Source organism: Sminthopsis crassicaudata, chromosome 4 (genome assembly GCF_048593235.1).
Source record: "Sminthopsis crassicaudata isolate SCR6 chromosome 4, ASM4859323v1, whole genome shotgun sequence".
In the NCBI taxonomy this organism is placed as follows: Eukaryota; Metazoa; Chordata; class Mammalia; order Dasyuromorphia; family Dasyuridae; genus Sminthopsis; species Sminthopsis crassicaudata.
The window spans coordinates 259,928,583-259,953,594 of record NC_133620.1 but is presented as its reverse complement, the minus strand read 5'-3'; the positions used below and the strand labels follow the sequence as shown (position 1 = coordinate 259,953,594).

Sequence of the window (25,012 nt, the reverse complement as noted above, 5' to 3'; positions counted from 1 at the left end):
AAGCAGGAACTGTTACTTTCCATTACTGGCTAATAATTCTCACAATGATAGCATTAACAATTCATTTGAAGGCAAGTCAAGAATCAAAATATTTCCATTTGCCTATGATAATGGCCTTTTTGGAAAATACAAGACACACAAGAAAATCTAGACAAAAATTAAAAAAGCAAACCAAGAAAAAAAAGGAAAATGCAAGATAGATACAAAATCCTCCTTTGACATTACTTTATGATGTCTTTTTGTTTTTTAGGGTCATGCTAGTAAATATAAACATATAAAACTTTTTACCAAAAGCTTGATATATGATCTAGGTAATTAACTGTTTACTTTCTGATGGAGTACTTGTAACTAAATAATGTAATAATTGACAATACCATCTCTTGAAATGAATAAAACAAAGAAATGGAAATATTATCCTTGTTTCTGTGCTATTCTTCTTCTGGGAAGCTAATTTTATGAGGACAAAAAATGTAGAAAGTGCTGAGATTCACAGCATTTAGATGCTATACATTTTTTTTTCTCTTATCAAGGTACTATCATTTAAGAATAAACCTGAAGTACTCCAAGTGGAATTCAGGTTTTACAGGATGAAAGCATGACAAGAAAAGTCAGATTGTTGTGAAGTAATGTGTGTTTCAGAAATCTAATTTCTCAAGAAGGAAAATTATAAATGACATGCTTGATTCATCTTGCTTAGTGAAAGAGTGGCAATTTAAATTGTTTAAAGTAGCAGGCACTCCCCCAACCAAAAATTAAACTTGAAATACAAAAATTAAAAGGAGAAATCAATAATATTGAAAGTAAAAAAAAAAAACTATTGAATTAATAAATAAAACCAAGAGTTGGTTTTATGAAAAAACCAATAAAATAGATAAACCTTTGGTAAATCTGATCAGAAAAAAGAAAGAGGAAAATCAAATTGTTAGTCTTACAAATGAAAAGGGGGATCTTTCCACCAATGAAGAGGAAATTAGAGAAATAATAAGGAGTTACTTTGCCAAACTTTATGCCAATAAATTTGATAACTTAAGTGAAATGGATGACTTCCTCCAAAAATATAGGCTTCCTAGATTAAAAGAGGAGGAAATAAATTGCTTAAATAGTCCCATTTCAGAAAAAGAAATAGAACAAGCTATTAATCAACTCCCCAGGAAACAATCCCCAGGACCAGATGGATTTACATGTGAATTCTACCAAACATTTAAAGAACAATTAGCCCCAATGATATATAAACTATTTGAAAAAATAGGGGATGAAGGAGTCCTACCAAACTCCTTTTATGACACAGACATGGTACTGATACCTAAACCAGGTCGATCGAAAACTGAGAAAGAAAATTATAGACCAATTTCCTTAATGAATATTGATGCTAAAATCTTAAATAAGATATTAGCAAAAATACTTCAAAAAATCATCCCCAGGATAATACACTATGATCAAGTAGGATTCATATCAGGAATGCAGGGCTAGTTTAATATTAGGAAAACTATTAGTATATTTGACCATATTAATAATCAAATTAATAAAAACCATATGATCATCTCAATAGATGCAGAAAAAGCAATTGACAAAATCCAACATCCATTCCTAGTAAAAACTCTTGAGAGTATAGGAATAAATAGCCTATTCCTTAGAATAATCAGGAGCATATATTTAAGACCGTCAGTAAGCATAATATGCAATAGAAACAAACTGCAACCTTTCCCAGTAAGATCAGGAGTGAAACAAGTTTGCCCACTATCACCATTACTATTCAATATAGTACTAGAAACTCTAGCCTCGGCATTATAAGAGCGGAGAAAAAGATTCAAGGAATTAGAGTAGGAAATGAGAAAATCAAACTATCACTCTTTGCAGATGACATGATGGTATACTTAGAGAACCCCAAAGACTCTGCTAAAAAGCTACTAAAAATAATTCAGAATTTTAGCAAAGTGGCAGGATATAAAATAAATCCACATAAATCTTCAGCATTCTTATATATCACCAACAAAATGCAACAGCAAGAGATACAAAGAGAAATTCCATTCCAAACAAATGTTGAGAGTATAAAGTATTTGGGAATCCATCTACCAAAGAATAGCCAGGAATTATATGAGAAAAATTACAAAATACTTTCCAAAAAAATAAAGTCAGATTTAAATAATTGGAAAGACATTCAGTGCTCTTGGATAGGCAGAGTGAATATAATAAAGATGACAATACTCCCCAAACTAATCTATTTATTTAGTGCTATACCAGACTCCCAAGAAACTCTTTTAATGACCTAGAAAAAATAACAACAAAATTCATATGGAAGAATAAAAGGTCGAGAATTGCAAGGGAACTAATGAAAAAAAAAACTCAGAGGAAGATGGTCTAAGTGTACCTGATCTAAAGTTATATTATATAGCAGCAGTCACCAAAACCATTTGGTACTGGCTAAGATCAGTGGAACAGATTAGATACAAAGGACAAAAAAGGGTACATCTATAGCAATCTAATCTTTGACAAACCCAAAGATACCAACATTAGGGACAAAAATTCATTATTCGGAAAAAACTGTTGGGAAAACTGGAAATTAGCATGGCAGAAATTAGATATGTGTCCACACTTAACACCATATACTAAGATAAGATCAAAATGGGTCCATGAATTAGGCATAAAGAGTGAGATAATAAATAGATTAGAGAAACATAAAATAGTCTACCTCTCAGACCTGTGGAGGAGGAAGGAATTTATGACCAGAGGAGAACTAGAGATCATTATTGATCACAAAAGAGAAGATTTTGATTACATCAAACTAAAAAGTTTCTGTACAAACAATACTAATGCAAACAAGATTAGAAGGGGAGTAACAAATTGGGAAAATATTTTTAAAAGTAAAGGTTCTGACAAAGGTCTCATTTCCAAAATATATAGAGAACTGACCCTAATTTATAAGAATTCAAACCATTCTCCAATTGATAAATGGTCAAGGGATATGAACAGACAATTCTCAGATGATGAAATTGAAACAATTTCCACTCATATGAAAGAGTGTTCCAAATCACTACTGATCAAAGAAATGCAAATTAAGACAACTCTGAGATACCACTACACACCTGTCAGATTGGCTAAGATGACAGGAACAAATAATGATGAATGTTGGAGGGGATGTGGGAAAACTGGGACAGATACATTGTTGGTGGAGTTGTGAAAGAATCCAGCCATTCTGGAGAGCAATTTGGAACTATGCCCAAAAAGTTATCAAACTGTGCATACCCTTTGACCCAGCAGTGCTACCACTGGGCTTATATCCCAAAGAAATACTAAAGAGCGGAAAGGGACCTGTATGTGCCAAAATGTTTGTGGCAGCTCTTTTTATAGTAGCTAGAAACTGGAAGTTGAATGGATGCCCATTAATTGGAGAATGGTTGGGTCAATTATGGTATATGAAGGTTATGGAATACTATTGCTCTGTAAGAAATGACCAGCAGGAGGAATACAGAGAGGCTTGGAGATACTTACATCAACTGATGCTGAGTGAAATGAGCAGAACCAGAAGATCACTGTGCACTTCAGTGCTGTATGAAGAGGTATTCTGATGGAAGTGGATATCTTCAACATAAAGAAGATCCAACTCACTTCCAGTTGATCAATGATGGACAGAAATAACTACACCCAGAGAAGGAACACTGGGTAGTGAATGTAAATTGTTAGCACTACTGTCTATCTACCCAGGTTACTTATACCTTCGGAAGCTAATACTTAATGTGCAACAAGAAAATGGTATTTACACACATATATTGTATCTAGGTTATATTGTAACACATGTAAAATGTATGGGATTACCTGTCATCGGGGGGAGGGAGTGGAGGGAGGGAGGGAGGGGATAATTTGGAAAAATAAATACAAGGGATAATATTATAAAAAAATAAATAAATTTTTAAAAAATTAAAAAAAAATTAAAAAATAAAGTAGCAGGTACAATAAATAATGTTGCTAATTTTGTTTAATTTTTGAAAAAGTGTGAGTCCTGATTTCTAGTAGTAACAAAGAGGTCAGGGTTGTTTTGATACCTATATTATTAGAGAAGAGGAAGAAATTAAAGGAGGGAGATAGATTTCTGTTTTAGAGGAGCTCTTATGTGTAAAATGAAATAGACATGGTAAATTCTTATTTAAAGCCTTTCTTCTAATAAACCATGAATTTAAGTTTTAAGTGGGGAAAAACAAAGGAAATATATGTATGGATATATGATTCTGAGATAAAGGTTAGTCTTAAAGTGTAAATAAAATGTGTAAAGTATCCACAGAATACAAAAGTATAATATAAAAATATATAATTAACTGATACAAATAAATACATATATAAGATTCAAAGTAATACTAACATATAAATTAGGCCAAAATATGTTTTTTTCAAAAGAAGTACAAAATATTCATTCAAAATATAAAATGCTCCACATTTTATAAAACAATGAGGAAATATGCTAAAATATATAACCAAACTGTTCTTAGTGTTCCTGCTACACATCATATACCTCAAGGAGAACAAAGATACAAAACTGGGCCCTATAACACAATATTGCTCTAATGTTGTTTATAAAGAGATGGTCCTTTTTATTTTCAAGTTCTATTCCTTTAAATATAATCTTGATCTCCTTTCCTTATATTTCTTTCAGACAGCTGACCCAAACATCTCACCTCATCCCTAAACTTTAATCCTTTTCTCTCTGTTTATATTTTTTTTACTATTCCCCCCTGTTGCCTAAAAATATAACTACATCCTATCAATCTTAAAAAAATCCTCATTTGACACTATCATTGCCCAAGCTAGCCTTTTATTTTTCTTCATCCATTTAACAAAGAAGGAAAGAGTAAGGGGATATGTCTACCTTCATTCCAGGAACTCCTTCTCTTTCTCTCAATAATTTCTCTTACAATCTTTTCTCCAAACTTATTTTTCTTGACCTATTCTCAGCAATTAACAATGACAATACCTTCTCCTCTTAGATATTCTCCCATCTCTAGATTTTTCTTATACTGTTCTGTCTTAGTATTCCTCATATATTTCTGACAATTCATTCTCCTTTACTAGATCAATATTCATTTTGCACCTCACAACTTCTTGTATACCTCTTTTTCTTGAATATCATATCTATGAAAATGACTTACAAATCTTTATATCCAGCTTATTTCTCTCATGCATTAATTTTCTTCATTAAAATACCCATTTATTAAGCTATCAAAACTCAATATCCCATAAGTATCTCAAGTCAACATGTCCAAAATGGAACTCATTACCTTTCCATTTCAACTGACCCTTCTTCTGAAATTTCTGATTGCTGGAAAGAAGGTCACCGTCATTCCTAACATGCTGATTTTCAGTCTCCAAATACTCTTTGACTCCTTACTCTCCTGAATTCCACATAGTCAAGCAGTTTTCATCTAATTGAACATCACTTAATTACATCTCCTTAGTCCTTATGCATTTATAAAGCACCACTATTCATGAAGTACTATGATAATGATGATCATTTCCAATGTATCCTGCTTATATCTTGTTTGTACATAGTTCTTTGTATATTTCACCCCCATTAGATACAGACTGTTCTGGAGAACAAAAATTGCCATTTACTTTGTAAATCTCACTGATTATCATAGAGCCTGATACAGAGTAGGATTGTTTACTAGACTTAAGATGTTCAACATCTATGATTTAGTGATATATATTTAAAACAAGTTCTGTGATAATGTCATTGAAAAAATTGTTATGAGTCTTAAGCCTAGATAAAATAGCAAGCAATTCTGGAGAAGAGAATCCAAAGTTCTCTCTACCAAAGTCATTGGCATTGTCAAATGGTTCAATATCAGAATATAATTCAATTTTATCACAGCACAGGGCAATAAAGAAGAGGCATAATTATTTACTGGGCAATGTACTCTATGGAATTTTTTCATTTCATTTGTAGTTTGAACCTTCACTATGAGTTGTATATTCTATCTTGAATTACTTCAGAACCTGGACTATCATAGTATTCTATATGGAATTCCAGCACCTATCACAATGCTTTCTATATGTTAATAAGGATTCAGACTTTTTTATTTTATCTATTACTTCAAACCAGTGTTTCATTAAAAAGAGAAATTAAAGCATAGGAATAAATCCTAATTTTTTTTTAAATCTGCTCTTTTTTGTCATTTGCCTTAAGTTTTCTGTACCTCGATGGTTCATTTCAACTCTTGAGATCTTGACTTCATTATTTTTAAAACAACAAAAAAAAAAACCATAATTTCAGAGCTAGAAAGAATTTAGGTAGCTACTTTTAGCTACTTTTTAAAACAAGAAATCAAAATATTCAAATTGCAATATAACCAACTGGCACACTGTCTCCTGAGGTAGCCATTCCATTTATGGCAATGTCTAAATGATAGAAAGTTTGTTGATTTTCCCCTCTAATTATCAATCATAATTTATCTCTTTGCAATTTCTAAACATTGCTACCAATTCTTCCCTCTGAGGCTAAGGAAAATAATTCCCTGCCTTTTCTCCCGAAACTTTTGAAACTTTCTTCTTTCTATCCAAATACACCCAGAGGTATCAGAAATTGCTCTTAAACTAACATTCCTAAAGTGAATGTTTGATCGTATCACTCCCTACTCAGTCAATAAACTCTAGTAACTTTCTATTATCTCAAGATCAAATATGATGCTCTCTGCTTGGAATTTAAAGCCCTTTTTGCAATCTAGCCATTTCTTGTGTTTCCTGTTTAATTATACTTTACTTCCATCCTATTGTTCTATGATTCCATGGTTTTCTATTATACAATGGTCTTCTTACTGTTCCTGTCACATTATGTTGTATTTCTCTTCTCTGACTTTTAAAACAATGGCTTTCTCCCATATTTTCCTCAACTTCTCACCTCTGTTCACTGTTTGCTTATTTCTCTGATTCCCTTCAAGACTCAGACTGTATCCTCAATCTGTAATGAGCTCTTCTCCCTTATCCCTTTCCTTCTAAAATAAACTTCACTACATGCTCTGTCTCAGTCTCTTTCTTCTATATAAGTATACATAAATTAATGTTTATGCTTATATATGCACATATATATGTATATATCATCTATCCAGATATAATAGATTCATCCTGTAACATTCTGTTGTCTCCAGAAACTGCAGATAGATCTCTGGGAGGAGATCTGCTGTCTCAACTGCCCTGAACTCTTTCTCAGTCTCTGGAGTGCCGCCCTCTTTTATCCTCCCAGAGAATCGGCATGGGATAGAGCAAGTATTTCTTCAACCAATGAACTTGCTCCTCCTAAACATGTAAGCTCCTCCCCAGAAGTTCACAGGGGTAAAACTCCCCTAAAGGCCAGAACTAGAGAATTGTTAAGTACTGACTTAGCACCTAGTAAGAACTGTTAGGATTACTAAGTGAGAACTGAGGTTTTCTGGACAATTACAAGTGAGAACTCAGGTTGACTTGATAGAGGGGGAAAGCTCATTGGCTGGGGTGGTTCTTCCCAGAAGCCCTTGCATTATCCCACGCCCATTCTCTGGGAGAATAAAAGAGGACTCTCAGAGATAGAAGAAGACTCTCTGCATTACATCAGGCCTGACGGAGCTCTCTGCAGGAAGGGAAGTCACTTCTAAGGACAAGAGTTAACAGCAACTGCCTGGAGACAACGGTTCGTTACAGGAAGAAGAATCTGTCTGAGAGATTTGAGTAGACACAGCAGATCTCTTCCCAGAGAGCGATCCAGCAGCTTCTGGAGACGACAGCTCGCAACAATTGGCGCCCAACGTGGGGCTCGAACCCACGACCCTGAGATTAAGAGTCTCATGCTCTACCGACTGACTATGGACCCTCTCCCCCAGGCAATGGACCTGCATATACGTCCAAACATTTTACACACTTTTGTGCACAGTATAAGATTTTACATACCACGGGCATACCCTTTAATCCTCAAGGGCAGGCAATAGTAGAGAGAAGAAACAGAGATATTAAGACACTCCTCCAAAAACAAAAGAAAGGGGGAGCCACAGGTAGCCCTAGGGAACTTCTAAATTTAGTTCTCTATACCATTAATTTTCTAATTTTTGACAAAGATGCGCTGGCTCCAGCAGACAGGTTTTATAACCCACCAGAAGGGCAGTGTCCAGTGAGAGCATCTCCACTGTCCTTAGATAATCGCCAGGTGATGTGGAGAGATCCAGAAAGTGGTGAATGGAAGGGACCAGATAGGTTAACTGCCTGGGGGAGAGGGTTTGCTTGTATTTCTTCAGCAGGAGAAGGAATCAGATGGGTGCCAACAAGTCATATTCGCCTTGTCCATCAGAGAGAGACAGAAAAAGAGAAAGACCTCAAAATAAAGGAAAAGATCTAAGAAACATCTGACACTGAAAGAGCATGGATAATAAGAAGACTGTTAAAGAACTTTAAAATCAGCAGGAATCATTGGACTTCCTCACACAAGATGAGACTAATGGACAATGGACTTATGGACATTTATAAATTTTCAATTTATGATTATGTTATATACTTCTAGCATGTGTTACGTTACTATGTTACTATGTGCTTATGTAATTTATGTAATTATCTGTAATACTTCCCATATTGATGGATTTATGTTTCAAGGTCATGACTGTCCTATGTTCTAAATCAAAAGAAAGGGGGAGATGTTAGGATTACTAAGTGAGAACTGAGGTTTTCTGGACAATTACAAGGTGAGAACTCAGGTTGACTTGATAGAGGGGGAAAGCTCATTGGCTGGGGTGGTTCTTCCCAGAAGCCCTTGCATTATCCCACGCCCATTCTCTGGGAGAATAAAAGAGGACTCTCAGAGATAGAAGAAGACTCTCTGCATTACATCAGGCCTGACGGAGCTCTCTGCAGGAAGGGAAGTCACTTCTAAGGACAAGAGTTAACAGCAACTGCCTGGAGACAACGGTTCGTTACAGGAAGAAGAATCTGTCTGAGAGATTTGAGTAGACACAGCAGATCTCTTCCCAGAGAGCGATCCAGCAGCTTCTGGAGACGACAGCTCGCAACAAAGAACCTATCATCTCATTATCTCATTAGCACTTAGTAAAAACTTAACATCATCCTTCTATAGCTGATTGACTTTAAGATACACTTTTTTATTTTTTTTTTAATGTTTAAGTAGCTTTTTATTTTTTAAATATATGGAAATATAGTTTTCAATATTTCCCTTTGAAAACCTGTGTTCCAAATTTTTCTCCCTCCTTCCTCCCAACCTCCTCCTCTAGACTGCGAATAATCCAATATAGATTAAACATATGCAATTTATATATGTATATATATGTATATATTTCCACATTTATTGTGCTGCACAAGAAAAATCAGATCAAAAAAGTAAAACAATGAGAAAGGGAAAAAAGTAAGCAAACAATAAAAATGGTGAAGACATTCCATCCCTACCATAGCCCTCTTTTGGGGTGCAGATGGCTCTGTCCATCACAAGTCTATTGGAATTGCAGATAAGCTTTTTCAGATAGATAATAGTGTTACATGCATGTTTTCTGCTTCATTTAAACATATATTCCCTGAGGACAAAAATCATTTTGTTTTTGGGTAATCTTAGAGCTTAGCAGAATGCCTGGCATATAATCAATGCTTAATATTTGCTTATTGACTATATGACTAACCATGTAACTTCCCTCCAATAAATTCTAATTGATCCTAATTACCTCTACGAGGGATTTCTAACATTCAAAGATCTTTATAACCTAACTTTAATTTACCTTTCTGTCCTTTTTTTTTTTCATTACTCTTTTTCATGTATCCTATAATTCAGCTATATTAGATTTCTTATTGTTCCTCATACATAAGTCTGTCTCTCATCTCTGTGCCTTTGAATTGACTATGCCTCATATATGGAATATACTGATTACTCAGTTTCCCCTCTTATAATTCCTAGACTCAGTTTGTATACCTCCTTCTAAACAACACCTTTCCTGATCCTTCCATTTCTCAGTAACTTGAATTACCCTTCAAACACTACTACACATATGTTTTGTATATATCTGTGAAATTACATGTTTTTATTCTCAATAGAATGTTTCTTCCTTGAGGGAAGAGATTGTTTCACTTTTTCTTTTTCTTTCTAGCACATAATGTAATATCTGTTTCATACTAGATACTTGATAAATACTTAAGTTTTGATTGATCAGAAATCATGCCTGTGAATTATTGCTAGAGTATCTGAAATTCTAAATAAAAATGCCAGGAAGTCCAGTAGTTTCCAGGTAGTATATTAATGAACCTAAAAGGAAACACTCTGCCTCCTAAGTAATGATGTAAGCCGTTAAACCTAAAAAACATGTTAACAAAAACTTTCTTTACCCTTTATCCCATTTCTTCTATCAAGGAAGGACTCAGTTAATAAAATATGTCCTTACTCCCTAGAAGGTATTGTGAAGCTCTTTTTCCACTTCTATTTTACTTATAAGATCAATGGAATGTGTGAGATCATGAAAGCTATCTCCCAGGATATTAAATATAAACCTGGAAGTTAAATAGGAACCACATTCAAGTTGGAAAATATTTAAGATATAGGTCTGTTTGCATTTAAAATCACACTGCTTCAATTTATCTAACTAAATTTCTGTTACCTTTTTTTAACTGTTTGAAATATCTCAATACACAAACACATATATATATATGTCACAGAATATGAGACATATAAGTACTCTTTATAATAATCTAGTTTAGTCTCTTAATTTTAAAGAATTAGAAACTACGGCCCTAAAGTGCAGAGTGACTGCTTCAAGATCATACAACTAGTAAGTGGCAGATTTGAGATTAAAAAGCAATTCTTCTAATTCTAATTCCAGAAGTATTTGTCTATACCATGTTGACTTAGGTTCTACTGAACAGAGAAGATTGGATTTGTGGGCAGTTGGAACCTAGGCTCAGGTCTTGCCTCTGCCATATTCTGGCTGTTTAACCATGGACAAATAACAGTACTTTATGCAACTCTTTTGAGACTATACATTACAGAAAAAAACCATAAATTTTTATTAGTGGAAGGAGATTTTAAAACAGGGTCTTTTTTACACTAATGAAATCACAAATACACTCAGATTTCAAGCATGTAGAGAGATGCATATCTAGAAAAATAGTTGGCAAATAAGTTAAATAGACACAAATTGGTAGATAGGTAGCAGAAAAAAGATAGGAATTTCATTGTATAGGAAACTCCTAGTGAGGAAACTCATTCTACCTAAGGAAAGCAATGTATAGTCTTTGAGAAATGCCAAGGAGCTCTGGAAAGTCAAGTTATTTGGCCAAATGACATAGTCCATATTTGATAATTAATGAAAGTTGAAAAATGGCTCTCATGACACTGTGTAATTGTCTTCTATACTTCATGATTGGTATGTATTTGTGTGTAGGGATATGCATGTAACATTTATGTTGACAATGGAACAGATAGATACAAAAACAGAGATAGATATAGTGGCACTGAGATAGAGATACAGAAATAGAAATAAAAAGAAATAGATCTAAATGATGTAGGTAGATTTACTTATCTTTATATTTAGATAAAGAGAAAAAAATAGATGGATACATAGAATGGATACATAGATTCAAGAAAATTCTCTCCAAGAAAAAATATTTTCAGATATATTATTACCCAACTTAATCTGATCCAAGAACTATGAAAAACAGTAACAGGGATAATAATCACTTAACAAAACAAACTATTGTTTGAGTCCACGGCAAACAACTTCATATCTAACATTTCACCCCATTCTTTTTATAATATGACAACACACTGCTCACTCACAATATTCACTATCTCACCCATTGTCCAGGACTTTTTCCTTTTTTCTTTAACCTCTCTTGGTGGGGAAACAATGAAAAAGAAAAATGAGGGAAAATATGAGGGGGTTGGAAATGACAGCAAAGCAATGAAAATGAGCATACAAAATAATAAAATTCCAAGAGAAATTTGTATCCAATTTTTATATGTTAAGTGCATGGGATGATATTACTGTAGTAAATCCAGTTACTAAAGGAATTGAACTTGTTTTAATGTTTCAATGTTTCAGTGCTCACTTGTTTCATTATTATCCCTGTAAGAATGCCTAAAAACAAGAAACCATTATTACTATATGATTTTGAAGAAATTAGTTTGAAAAAAGAGTGGAATTCAGCCAAACAAATTGTTATTATTTTAAACAAAGAATCTATCCAAATTTAAATAAAATATTTTTTAAAAAGATGCTTGAATACATCTAACTATCCTTTTCAGATTATTTTTAGACACTGTCAAAAGAGCCAGGGATTTTTATAGTTTGTCCTAAATACATTCAAATTGAAAAAAAAAAAAAAAAAGGTATTCAGAGTCATTGTTAGGAGAGAAGAGGGATTGAATCCTTTTTTTTCCACCAAGAGCCAATATGAGAACACTACATTTAATAATAGGAAACATATGATAATAGGTAAGATGTTTTAAAGTTTGTAAAGTGCCTCTCAACAAATAAAACATGACATCTTCAATATTCATAATAACTCTGATACAAAACAGACATTATTATCCCAGTTTTACAAATAAGATGATGAAGACCCAGAAAAGTTAAATGGGTTGCCCAAAACTAGTAAGAAAACAGGTTTTAAAAGGCTTCATGACTCTAGATTCATCATCCATGTGGACAGCTAGGGGGACAATGGATGATGCTTTGGACCCGGGGTTAGAAGATGAGTTCTACCTCCAACATTCAGTAGGTGTATAACCTTTGAAAAAGTCATATAATTACTCTTTCTGTGTGTCAGTTTCCTTATCTGCAATATGGGAATAATAATAGTACCTATATCCTAGAATTGTTATCAAGACCAAAGAAGATATTTATAAAAAGCTTTATAAGCCCTAAAGTGCTATATAAATGCTAATTCATAACAATAATTAATACCTTATTATTAATATTTATTTACTTACTTATGACCAAATAGCTATTACTGATCTATTTTAATAACTCATTGAAATCATTGGAGGAGACCTTGATTTCTTGAAACTATGCTAATGAACTCAAACTCTGGAAGTCTTACTGACCTGGGAAAGTTACATTACAATGCAATATATGTCTGCCATGCAACAACCAGATTATCCTGGTGAGGAGAGGCTAAATAATATAGAAATTGCCCAAAATACATCAGAAATGCTTTTCCACTCTCTCTATTTTTTCACAGAATTCTTAGATTTCTTCAAAGTATAAATCTGGCTCTTCCTCCTACATGAAGACTTTTCTAACCCTAGTTATTAGGATAGTCTTGAAATTATTTAGGCAATTCTGTATATGCTTTCTATTTAATTTCTTGTGCAAATTTCTTTCGTACATATTGTGCTCCTAAACTATCACCTTACTTAGAAGTGACTCTGTATGTGTTTGTGTATGTGTGTGTATTTATGTGTTCAAATCCCCAAAGCAAACAGAATATTTTGTTTATTAGGAATTATATAAATGTTTCTTGAATTGAGATATAGGTTATTTGTTATTATCTTTTTTGATTTTTGTTTTTTTTGGGGGGTGAGGGAGAGTGCTACTGCAACTCAGAATATCCACTTTTTAAGGGGAAACAGGCAACAATTCTTGTTATCAAAAATATTGTAAAACCACACAAGAACTTGGGGGGGTTAATAGTACTGAAGATGAATATAGAATCTCAAAGTTCTCTATTCTTAAAAATATTTTTGAACTGTCTTCTATAGCTTTATGACTTGCTATGTGAATTTGAGCAAATCACAGTCTTTTTCAGCCTAAATCTCTTCCATCAATAAACTGATAATAATAGTAATATACTACATTGCTTATGGGATTACTTGGAAAGTGCCCATTACACAAATGCCCTATATTATAAAATCAATAAAACCTATTATTTTGTATTTATTTACTTCAGTATGCTACCATACATGAGTGAATAATGTTCAACCACTCATCCTTCTGTGATAATATGATTTATACTTTAGACAAAATGGATCTCATAAATCATGTCAAATAAATGGAATAATCATCAGATCATATGATTAGTAGTGATAGGCATCTAAGAATTCATTTTGTCCAACCTTTATCTTATAATATAGATGAGAGAAAGTGAGAACAAAAGTGTTTAAATGATTCATATAAGCAGTTAATAGTAGTCAAGATCTGAACCCAGAGCCTCTGAATCCTTAACTAGACTTTTCCCATATACCATATAGTATTTCATGCTTTTCTTTTAGAACAATTTATATCCAATTTTAAACAAGGGATACATTTAGCCTTTTTAAAGATTTTTCAGAAATCACTGGTAGAAAGATTGTTTACTGAAATTTTAAAGCTCAAACTCACAAAATACCCAATTAGTTTCACCTTTGCCCCAAGAGCTCCCTGAAATATTTCTCATGAGAATGTGAAAAATAAATACCTTAAGAGAAGGATATATTTTTTTTAATTTCAGGATTGTTTAGAAATTTCCCATTATATTTTAAGATACAGTGTTGGGACCCCTATATCACCAGTATTCATTACTCTATCCAAGTAAGCTTGTATCCGGATTGTACAGCTGCCAGAAGAAGTAAGCTCTGCTCACCCTACTCTCACCATAAATTGTTCTTACATGGAGCCACATGAGAATGTAGCTGCTCAGTAGGCGAATCACAAATCACTACTGGTATACCCTTCTGGAATTTCTCCTTGGGAATGTTCTGGAATTGTGCTCGCTCATTAGGCTAGGCTGTTTATGAGTTACTCATTTCTCTTCTCCCTCCCAAAACCCTGTATTTTCCCAGGGGTAGTTAAGATGTCCTTGTTCAGGAACACCTCAATTAAAACGGCAATGGCATGAATCATAAATCATTGTTTTAGAGCTGGAAGGAATTTTATCAGTCATGAAGTCAAACCTGCTAGATGAAGAAACTGAGGTCCAGAAATTTTAAACCAACTGCCAAAGTTCATAAAGCAAGTCACAAATCTGGCATCTGAATGTATGTTTTCTTATCCCAAAGTCAATGTTTTTATAGAGCTGATGGAATTGAAGATATCAGTATAAGACTCTTCTATATCATTCACAGAGGTCCATCTCTTTCATATGTCCCAAGTTTTTTGGTACACACAATAGTGATATCTGATTTCTTGATCATTAAATTATTGTATTCAAGTTAATTCAATTTGAAAATCAGTTTCTAACTTCCAGAAACTTACATTCTTGAGTGTAAGTCTTGTTACATTCAGATAAAAATACAATGCCTCTATAAAATAATATAAAGTAATTGAGACAGACAGATAGACACATGAAGACAGAGTAAAGCAATAGCTGGGAGGATGAAGAAAGATTTGGTAGAATAGATAGCACTTGAATTATGCTAGAAATATGGTAGGCATTTGATAACATAGAAATGAGAAGGGAGTAGATTCTAGACATAAGGAATTCATTTGCAAAGGTAAAGAGATAGGAAATCAAATATCAAATACAGGACATAAGACTAATTTGACTATAGAGATATATAACTTTAATTAATTGGTTTATTAACTTCATTAATAACTATAAGCCTTCAGTCTTGTACTCCAGATTAAAATTATCTATGATAACTTTGATACAGTACAATACATTTAAGAGGGAAAATAAATCTAAAATGAATGTAAAGTATATCCAATTCTATATAGGTTAAAAAGTTTCAATCTATCATATACTAATAGGAAATGATAAGTATTTTAATATTCAAAAAACTTGATTTTATGTGTAAGATTCTTTAGTAATATATATATATATATATATTTATGTGTGTATGTGGATATATATGTGTATATATATATATATATATATATATATATATATATATATATATATATATGTGTGTGTGTGTGTGTGTATATGTGTGAGTACATGCATATATATGCTTTTCCCTTCTAAATGTTAAAAATTGACCACCATATTTAATAGGAACTTTGAAGTACTAAAAGTGGAGGAGGGTAATCAAAAACAATGAGGAAACTCAGGTCAATGACACATAAAGAATGACTGAGGATGCTGAATGAATGAAAAAAAAAAACGTATTTAATGCTTATTTGGTTCCAGGAATTACCCTAAATGTGCTAAGGCCGATAGAAAAAGCAAGATAATTTCTACTATCAAGCAGCTTCAATGTAATAAAAAAAAATAATAAAAATGAATGGTGTCTTGAAAGGGATATTTTGTCAAAGAAGTCCAAAGGACTGTGGGTGGAGTGATAGGGCAATCTAAAATGTCCTTTTCAAGCACAGTAATGTTAATTTGATTAATGTTTTCAAAGCTAGAAGGAGAGGAGAGTCAGAGGTGGGGTGAAGATGTTGGAAGGCTATAATTATGATGATAACAGGGCAGAAAGATGACCAGACAGAGTATAAAATTGAATAGATATGGTGAATTTACTCTAAGAAGAAGCACAGGGCTTCTTGGAATCCAGGAACTAGAATTTAAGTAGAAGGCAGAGGGTAGTACCAGAGATTTTCACTTTTTTAAAATGAGCAGTATATCAATATAAATAGATGTAGGGGTAGAAAGGAAATTCGGACAAAGATTAAGGGAATGACTATCTTGGTGTATGGTTGAGATTGGGTGGAAGAGTAGTTTATAGGAGGTGAGTAGGTTGAAGAACTGTGCTTCAGGTATTTGAGGGAGAAGCAATATGTAGTATGTTAAAGTTCCCTAGTATAAGGGCAGGAGTTGGGAGGGGAGAAACATTGTAAACTAAGCAACAAACCTGTAGGGAAAAAACAAAAGTGACTTAGGGGCTTGCAGACAGTTTTACCAGAATTTTAGTTGAGTGATAGATATGAATAGAATGAGCCTTAAAGAAAAGGAGCTTGCTGAGTAACAGAGTAAGGAAAAAAAAACTAAGAAGGTATGTATTCTACTTCCTGCAACTCAACCAATGAGCCAAGGAGTATGGTAAAATAATTTGAACTCAGCTCATTCTAACTGTAGGGCTAATATCCTATCTATTAACACACTTAGCTATCTCATACAAACAATAATTTTGTTAATATCTGATAAAACTAAATATATATATATATATATATATATGTATATGTATACACACACACACACACACACACACACACACACACATATATATATATATATATATATATATATATATATATATGGATATATATTTGCTGAGGCAATTGGGGTTAAATGATTTGTCCAGGGTCACATAGCTAGGAGGTGTCTGGGTCACATTTGAACTCAGATCCTCCTGACTTCAGGACTGGTGCTCTATCCACTGTGCCACCTAGCTGCCCCTAAATTCAATGTACTCTTAAAAAAACCAGTAACCATACTAAGAGAAGTTCATAATTTTACATTTAATCATACGGTTTGGTCTTATCAACCCATGAATCAAATGTTTTAGCATCCTTTACAATGAAACAAATGCCATCAATGCTCTATCTTTTGTGTATGGAAATGCTTGTGTTCACTACATTTGTGATGAAATAATGTTTCAAAAATTATATAAATATCAAAAAGGTTTAAAAAAATAAAAGATTTGAAATATATTAGAATGTTTTATCAGAAAATACTTTATCAGAGGAATGATGAGATTTGTACCTAAATTTGCCAGCAGGATTGGTAGAAAAAAATATTAGGAAGCTATAACAACCCAAATTTAAATTTTGAGCTTTGCAAAACAGTTTGTATGTATTACCTCATTTGAGTATCTTAACTACATTATGATGTAGAGCCTATTCTCTTATAGATTAGGAAATCAAAGCTGAGAAGTTAAGTTAGCTATTAAGTATAACTCAGAAGTTAGTAAGTATATGAAGGTAAATTTAGTTCTTCCTAATTCCAAACCACACAACGTCAAATTACTTTATGGAATGTGAGATTAGAAGAGATTTAATATCTCTGTTTCCAGAGCAAAATTTACTAAGTGCCCAGTAGTTACTACGCATGAGACTAAGTACTATGGCTATAAAGGCAGAAATTTAAGTTCCTGCATTCAAAAAATGTCATAAGTCTCTTTGGGAAATTTTATTTATTTATTTTGAAGATTAAGTGGATCACCTCAACTATCAGGACTGAAATATAAGGTAGATTCATGGGCATGATACTATTATTGATCAACAGAGAGCTTTGCCCTAATTATTTCAAACTTCTCCCTTCTTAGACACTCAAATGGCCTCCTCACTTTGCAAGACCTTAATGTATTTATGCTGGAAGGTCTCATTTCATTCTTTAAAAACTGTGAAGATAGCAGTGAAGTATTATGTTTGTTGATCTTTTATTTCTCTCCTTCACCACATAATCAATCTTCTCTTCTTATCATATATTTCTCCATTTTTTATTTTGATTTTCTTCAAAGTTCTTCTTTGGTTATATGTTTCAGCTTGTGATTGTACCTACAACATATATTGTGTATGGAACTTATTTCAAATACTAGAGACTAATTTAATTGAAATGTGATGTCAAATAACAAAGCCAGTACAATCTTAGTATTAAAAAATTTGACCTGTGTTTCTAGAAGAAAAGTGGGTTGCTAAATTATTTTCATAACATTTAAAAGGCAACAGATTCTCCTTCTGTTCAATTATGGTCCTAGCTTACCATACATTTTCACTGTCTGGTCCAGATATGCATATAGATGAATAAGCTTTTATTACTTGTATATCTAAATACATTTAATCTCCCTTTTTATCAATGATTAATTTAAATTTTTATCTATGCATATGGATTTCTTCCAGGAATGTCTGAAATGTTCCAGAAATTGATGTCCTATATATTTAGCCCAAAATCCAACATATGGTAGGCACTTAATAAACTGTTGTTGTTGACTTGCCTTGACTTGAGGAAACTAGAAGAGCACCAGCTGGCAGAAACAGCTATAAATAGAGCAATAGAGCTAGGAAGATTTTAATTTGAGTCCTGTCTCAGACACTTATTAGCTAAATGACCTTAGGCAACTCACTTAAGCTTAGTCTGATTCAGTTTCCTCATCTTTAAAATGTAATAATATTACCTGTTTTAAGGATTGTCAAAAGGATATCATAACATAGTTTTTTTATAAATTTGTAATATATGTGTAAAAAGTGATTTGTAAACCTAAAGGGTTATAAAAATGCTGTCATCATCACAATAACCATCATATTCTGCAAACAATAATATTTAGTACCTCATCACACCCAAGAAATCTTTTCAACTTGGAATCAGCATTAATTTTCCTCCACTGAGTACCAAACACTGTTAGTGATTATACATCTCCTAATTTTGTGCCTTACGTTACATTTTTGAACAGAGGGATGATGAATAAGGTCACATAGGTATTAGATCCTGAAAATAGACAGTCTGTCCTACCTCAAGAAAAAGAAAGGAAAAAAAAATGCCTCAGCTGAGTTAAATAGAAAGAGGTTTAACCTGTAGGTTGGTCATTGTAGGTAGGTTGATTATTTTTTTGATCATATCAATCCATAAAACAAGTTATGTTAAAAGGCAAAATAATTCTAATTCTTCTGCAGCAGTCTTAATTTCTATAATGCCAATGGTAAAATGGTGACTAGTGGCAAAGGAGGAGGAGTAAAAATGGTGTTAAGAATCACAGTTTTTAGATTAGGGTTCTTATATTTTGTTTTAAGGCATGTCCCTTTGATATTCTGGCGAAGTCATCACATGCCTTCGCAGAATATTTCAAATGCATAAAATAAAGTATATAGGAATACATAGAAAATCAATCATATTAAAATACAATTCTTTGTCCTCATGTTAAGAACTTCTATTTTATACCACCTATACACTTTTATTTTACTTTTGGCATTCCAAATATAAAATACTTGTCCAATGATCAATGCTTGGACAAACTGTGAATCCCATCAATCTTGAAATAATTGTTTTAAAGGAAAATAAATAGCTCATATATACTCCCTAGAGAATCAAACAAAGGAAGTGGCAGTTGGTTTTATTATATGCCCAAAGGCTACAAAAACATTATTTTATGTAATATTTGGTAATCTCACATTGTAACAGGGGAAAACAATTACAGCTTTTACAAAACTATTGCTTACAGAAGATAAAGAGGCTGCAGAAATTTTAAAAACAATTTGATAAGAACCTCCCCTGAACATTGGATTTATATATACTTTGATATATAAGGGTGATGAGAATAATATTGTAGAGATTGAATCCCGAAAACCATATAACGCAATGGAGAATGATAAATGAAAATTATTGTGAATGAATAAAACTGTATGATTGGAAGAACAGTGGTTCTCATTAGAAAAAGAGAAAAGATGGCATTGGTATGAAAGAAAAGCTCTTCATTTTTGGATTTAATGAGATAGCATAGTCACTCTGAAAGAGGATAGTTTCAATGGTTTTGAGTGAAGTTCACCTCAATTCTTAGGATTGTTATAATGAAGTTATAATTTTCTTTCATTATTCATCTATGATTAAAGCAACATCCACCAGGATTCCCCACCTTCTCCCCAATATGAGTTAGGCCATTTACCTCTAAACGATGACAAAACTGTCAGTAGAACTTGAATGGACTAGAATTATGTCTTTGCTAACTGACTAAGCTTTTACACAGACTCTAGACAATATGCCAGAATTTCTTGGTCACCTAAGGGAATAAAACTGCTCATTCACATTCAGTAATTTTCCTAATAGTAAGAGAGCCATCTACTTTGCCCTGCTGGCCAAATGTGTTTCCACAAGGAGGCAAATGGGGTCACATCCACATGAGTTAAGTGTTATAGCATCCTTGAGTGAAATCTCCTTTCTCATGCCTAAGTGAGCCTTTTTTCACTAACTTTTAAGAGATCATCCCAAAAAATGAATTCTTGTGGTAGTACCTTGAGTCAGGCCTAACTTTAATAGCATTATTTGCTCCGTCATTAAATATCTGTGGTCTTTGTTTATATCTTATCTTCTCCTTTGCTAGTAGTTAAAAAAATCAGATTAGCATGGACAAACCTGGCTAGATGAAGAAAAAATTTTCCCATTGTCCGTTATAATAATTAAAGTAAATGTGAGTATTCTATTATTATAAACATAAGCTGAACTATATTTGCAAAATCTCAGAGCTTAGGATCTTATTCCTGAATTGATGTATACAATGAAATAAACAGCCATTCAAATGATCCTAAAAATCTGTTAAATTTGTTTGTTGTCTTCAAATATAGCTTTTGAAAGTGGATTTTGGCTTCTTGTCTTTGTATCTTTGTCATTTTCCAGTCAATGTAAGCTATCCCAGAGTATGAATTACTTGGAGTTTTCAGTCAGCTGCATGCCTATTAATCAGAGTATTACTGTATATTTACAGCTTTTATATCTATAATGCATTTATTTACTGGACATAGTTTACTTTTAGTCATAACAGAAAAACATTTAAACATTTAAAATGATCACAACTGTTTTTTCTCTGACCTTTTCTTCATGGTAAGCACACATATACAATACAGCTTCTAAAACTTTATTTTTACTTAAGAAGCAAAATTCAACACGGAAAAGAAAAACAGGAGAAAGATAGGAAGAGAGACAAGGATAAAAGGAAAATAAGGATAGAAAGAAAGGAGGAAGGGAGAAAGGGAAGGGAGAGAGGGAGAGAGGAAGCAAGGAAGGAAAGAAGGAAGGAAGGAAGGAAGGAAGGAAGGAAGGAAGGAAGGAAGGAAGGAAGGAAGGAAGGAAGGAAGGAAGGAAGGAAGGAAGGAAGGAAGGAAGGAAGGAAGGAAGGAAGGATAATAAAGGGAGGGAGAAAAGAAGGAAGAATTGAATTTACCTGCAAAGCTGTAAGAATATTTGCTAAAGCTTGCCCATATGTGTCATGACAGTGAACAGCAAGAGCACTTAGTGGAATTTCTTTCATAACACTTTCCAACATTCTTTTCATACTTCCAGGAGTTCCCACTCCAATGGTGTCCCCTAGAGAGATCTCATAGCAACCCATGCTATACAACTGCTTAGACACCTGTTAAGAAAGGAGTTATATTAAAATGCTGAAATTGAACAGACATAAAAAATAAACAGGTACATAAGCTTCATAATTCCACAGAAGAGATCATTTAGAGGTAACAAATTCTTTATAGTGAAAAAAAAAATCAGTGACTCTTCAAAGTAACAAATATCTCTGTATGAAACTCCTAACAATTTGTGTGAATGATAGAAATGATCAAATCATATTTACTCATAGTTTCCTGCCCTAATAACTTGATGAAATACCTTTTTACTTAAACAGAAATAATTATCTTCATAATTAAAATACTATAATTTAACTAGTTGTTTTCATTAATTAATATTTTATTATGTGTCTTTATGACATAGTGCCTAATCAGATTGGATATGGGCATCTAACTGGGTAGGTCTGGTTTCATTCTTATTTTGAGCACATTGCTATATGAGCTTAGGTAACTTTCAATATATCCAGAGAGATAAACTCCCAAGTCTCGAAACTGATCAGCATTAACAGAGGGATTTTCCTTGGTTGGAGCTCTCTATATTGATAGATTTATAGGTCTACTTCTACCTCTATACACCCACAAAAATAGAAATATGAACACAATCATATGTTCTGTAATTAATTTATAAAAATCATATAGTGAAAAAACATAAAACTGGCAATTTGGACATCTGAATTCTTTTGTTGGTTCTGACACTAATCAATTAAATGACCTGAAGCAAGTCATTTTACCTATTAGTCCTCAATTTCCTTAGCTGTGGGGGGCAGGCTTCAGATGCAAGTCCCTTTAAGGTCTGCATGTTTTCTTGGAAGTAGTTATCTTTGAAAGCTGCTCAAGAATTTCAGAGGAATTCTGCCAATCTGTTTAAAAGATAGGTTGGACACTTCTCCAGGAATGGTATAATTACTTTAATTGAAATTAGTTAACACTGGAAGTTGCCCAAGGAGTTTAGTACCTGCTGTGTATATATAACTGAAGACTATTGGGTGTTTTAGAAATACAATTAATTCTTTCAAAGAAACTATAAATAGTATTGCTTAGGTAAATAAAAAAGCTCTTCTTTGAAAATAATAATTACTGATATTCCTATAGTTCTGTACATACAATTATGTTATCTGAACCTCATATACAACTCTTTGAGAAGGCACTGGAAGTATTATTGTCCTCAGTTTAGAGATGATGAAACTGACAACCTATAAATTTAAGTAATGGATCTATGGTCACATATATTAAGTATAAAATCGGGAATTTATATCTAGGTCTTTCTTACTACAGGAGCAGTATACATTATATTACATAGAGATATTGTTTATTTCATTCAGTGTTTAATTATTAAAGTCATCAGACTTTTTTTTCTCCCTATCCTTTTTAAAAATAAAGTTGATGCTCTTAGGAATTTGAAGTTACTCATGATTTCTAAGAGGTAAATCAAGTATATTAGAGATGCTGGTAAAAGTTTTACTAAGTTCAGTAATGTGTGAAGATATCACTTGTGTTTCCCTTTAAATATGGATTTTTCATATAGTCATTTAATTTTATTAAATCCTACTCAGACGATTTTACTGTCAGCTAACTAAGATCTCCTGAGACTCCATTCAGACAGGAAATTCTCTAATGCTCTAAGGAGACAGACATGGAAAAAAGTTGGGGGGGGGAGCATTGCATTGCATCCTAGTGAGGAGATTTTTTTTTTTTTTTCATTTGAAGGGAATTTTAAGAACAACCAAAAAAGCTTCTAACCAAAATCTGGCTGTGATATAATAGTATAATCAGATCTGACAGTTCATTATTGATCTTGGGATAAACCAAAAATGATTAGGCCAAAAGCCATGCAAATTCTTTAGCCACCCAAGAACTAAAATCCTGTTAATTCACACTGGAATGTTTTATTGTTGTTAATCTATAGTAGCTTTCTTTGATTTTAATGTCATTAAAATACTTTCTGGTTTAGCATAAGAATAGTAATGATGTGAAAAATCACTTACATTATTTCCAGAAAACTAAATAGTAGGAAAGAAACTAACATACATTAAATGTGCTGATAGGAAATGATAAAAAATAAGGTACAATATTTATTATGCTTTTTAAAAATATTAAAATTCTTATTTCTTTGAGATCCTATTGACATATCCAACCTAATGCTTTTGAGAACAAGGATAGATACTCTTTTCATTTGAAGAGTCCTAGAAATATTATGGAATTTTAATTAGATTTAATTAGATGAATAGTTTTCAATGGATGATAGAACATGTTTTTCATGACTCAGTTTTCACTTGTAAATTTGTTTTCCATTACCATCCTTAACACAGCTGAGCTTTCAGAACCATTCACCAAAATACAGGTTCCTTTAGTATTTTAATTAAGCACAGCTGAATCAAAAACCTTAGGAATGGGTCAATTTATGTTTATTTTTTCAAAAGCATTTCAGATATATTCTATTCTAGAAATGAAAGAAAATACCACTAACAAAAATAATATATGTGTATGAATATAATAAAACTCTTTATTGCCACATGTGGCTGAAATTGAAAAAAAATATTTAATTAATACATTATCTTTTGTGCTAAAAACAAATTAGCCAATTCTGTTTCCCTACCTCTTACCCTCTTCCCAACACCATTTGAACCAACAGAGTTTATTAGCCACCAACAATTCTAATGATTCTAATTTTTTTGGTGCTTATATATTTTACAATGATCAAAATAAAATGAATTCAAAGAGATAAGTATCCTTTTTTATAGAACTTTACACAGAACATGAAAAATAACCAGCTCATTCAAAACATCTAGATAACTTTATGATGATCTAAGGACAATTGATGTAATCTTACTTTGGCCACTTTTTCAGGTGCTATATGTCCTTCATATGGGCATCCAAGAGCACAAGAAACATACCTAAATTTAAAAATTCATAATTATTTAAACATATGTGCAATGTATAGCATGCAAATTAATTTCATTACTGTATAAATGAGTTAAATAACTAGATTTCTTCAAGTAGCCATATTTTCTAACCATTTGTTTCCAATTAACTTAATAGAATAGGTATATAAACACTTACTACTTACGACTACTTAAGACAGTGGGTAGAACACTGGAACTGCAATCAAG

General features: G+C 32.6%; 1 protein-coding gene across 1 annotated transcript in view; it reads right to left on the bottom strand.

Annotated features, from left to right (window-relative positions):
* The window catches only part of HMGCLL1 (3-hydroxy-3-methylglutaryl-CoA lyase like 1), a 233,614-nt gene that overhangs the window by 52,292 nt on the left and 156,310 nt on the right, over positions 1-25,012 (bottom strand). The window contains exons 6-7 of the mRNA XM_074310629.1: positions 24,733-24,796; positions 21,725-21,913 (exon numbers count right to left, since the gene is read on the bottom strand). Of these exons, the coding sequence (XP_074166730.1) occupies positions 21,725-21,913; positions 24,733-24,796 (253 nt within the window). The remainder of the gene's footprint in view (positions 1-21,724; positions 21,914-24,732; positions 24,797-25,012) is intronic.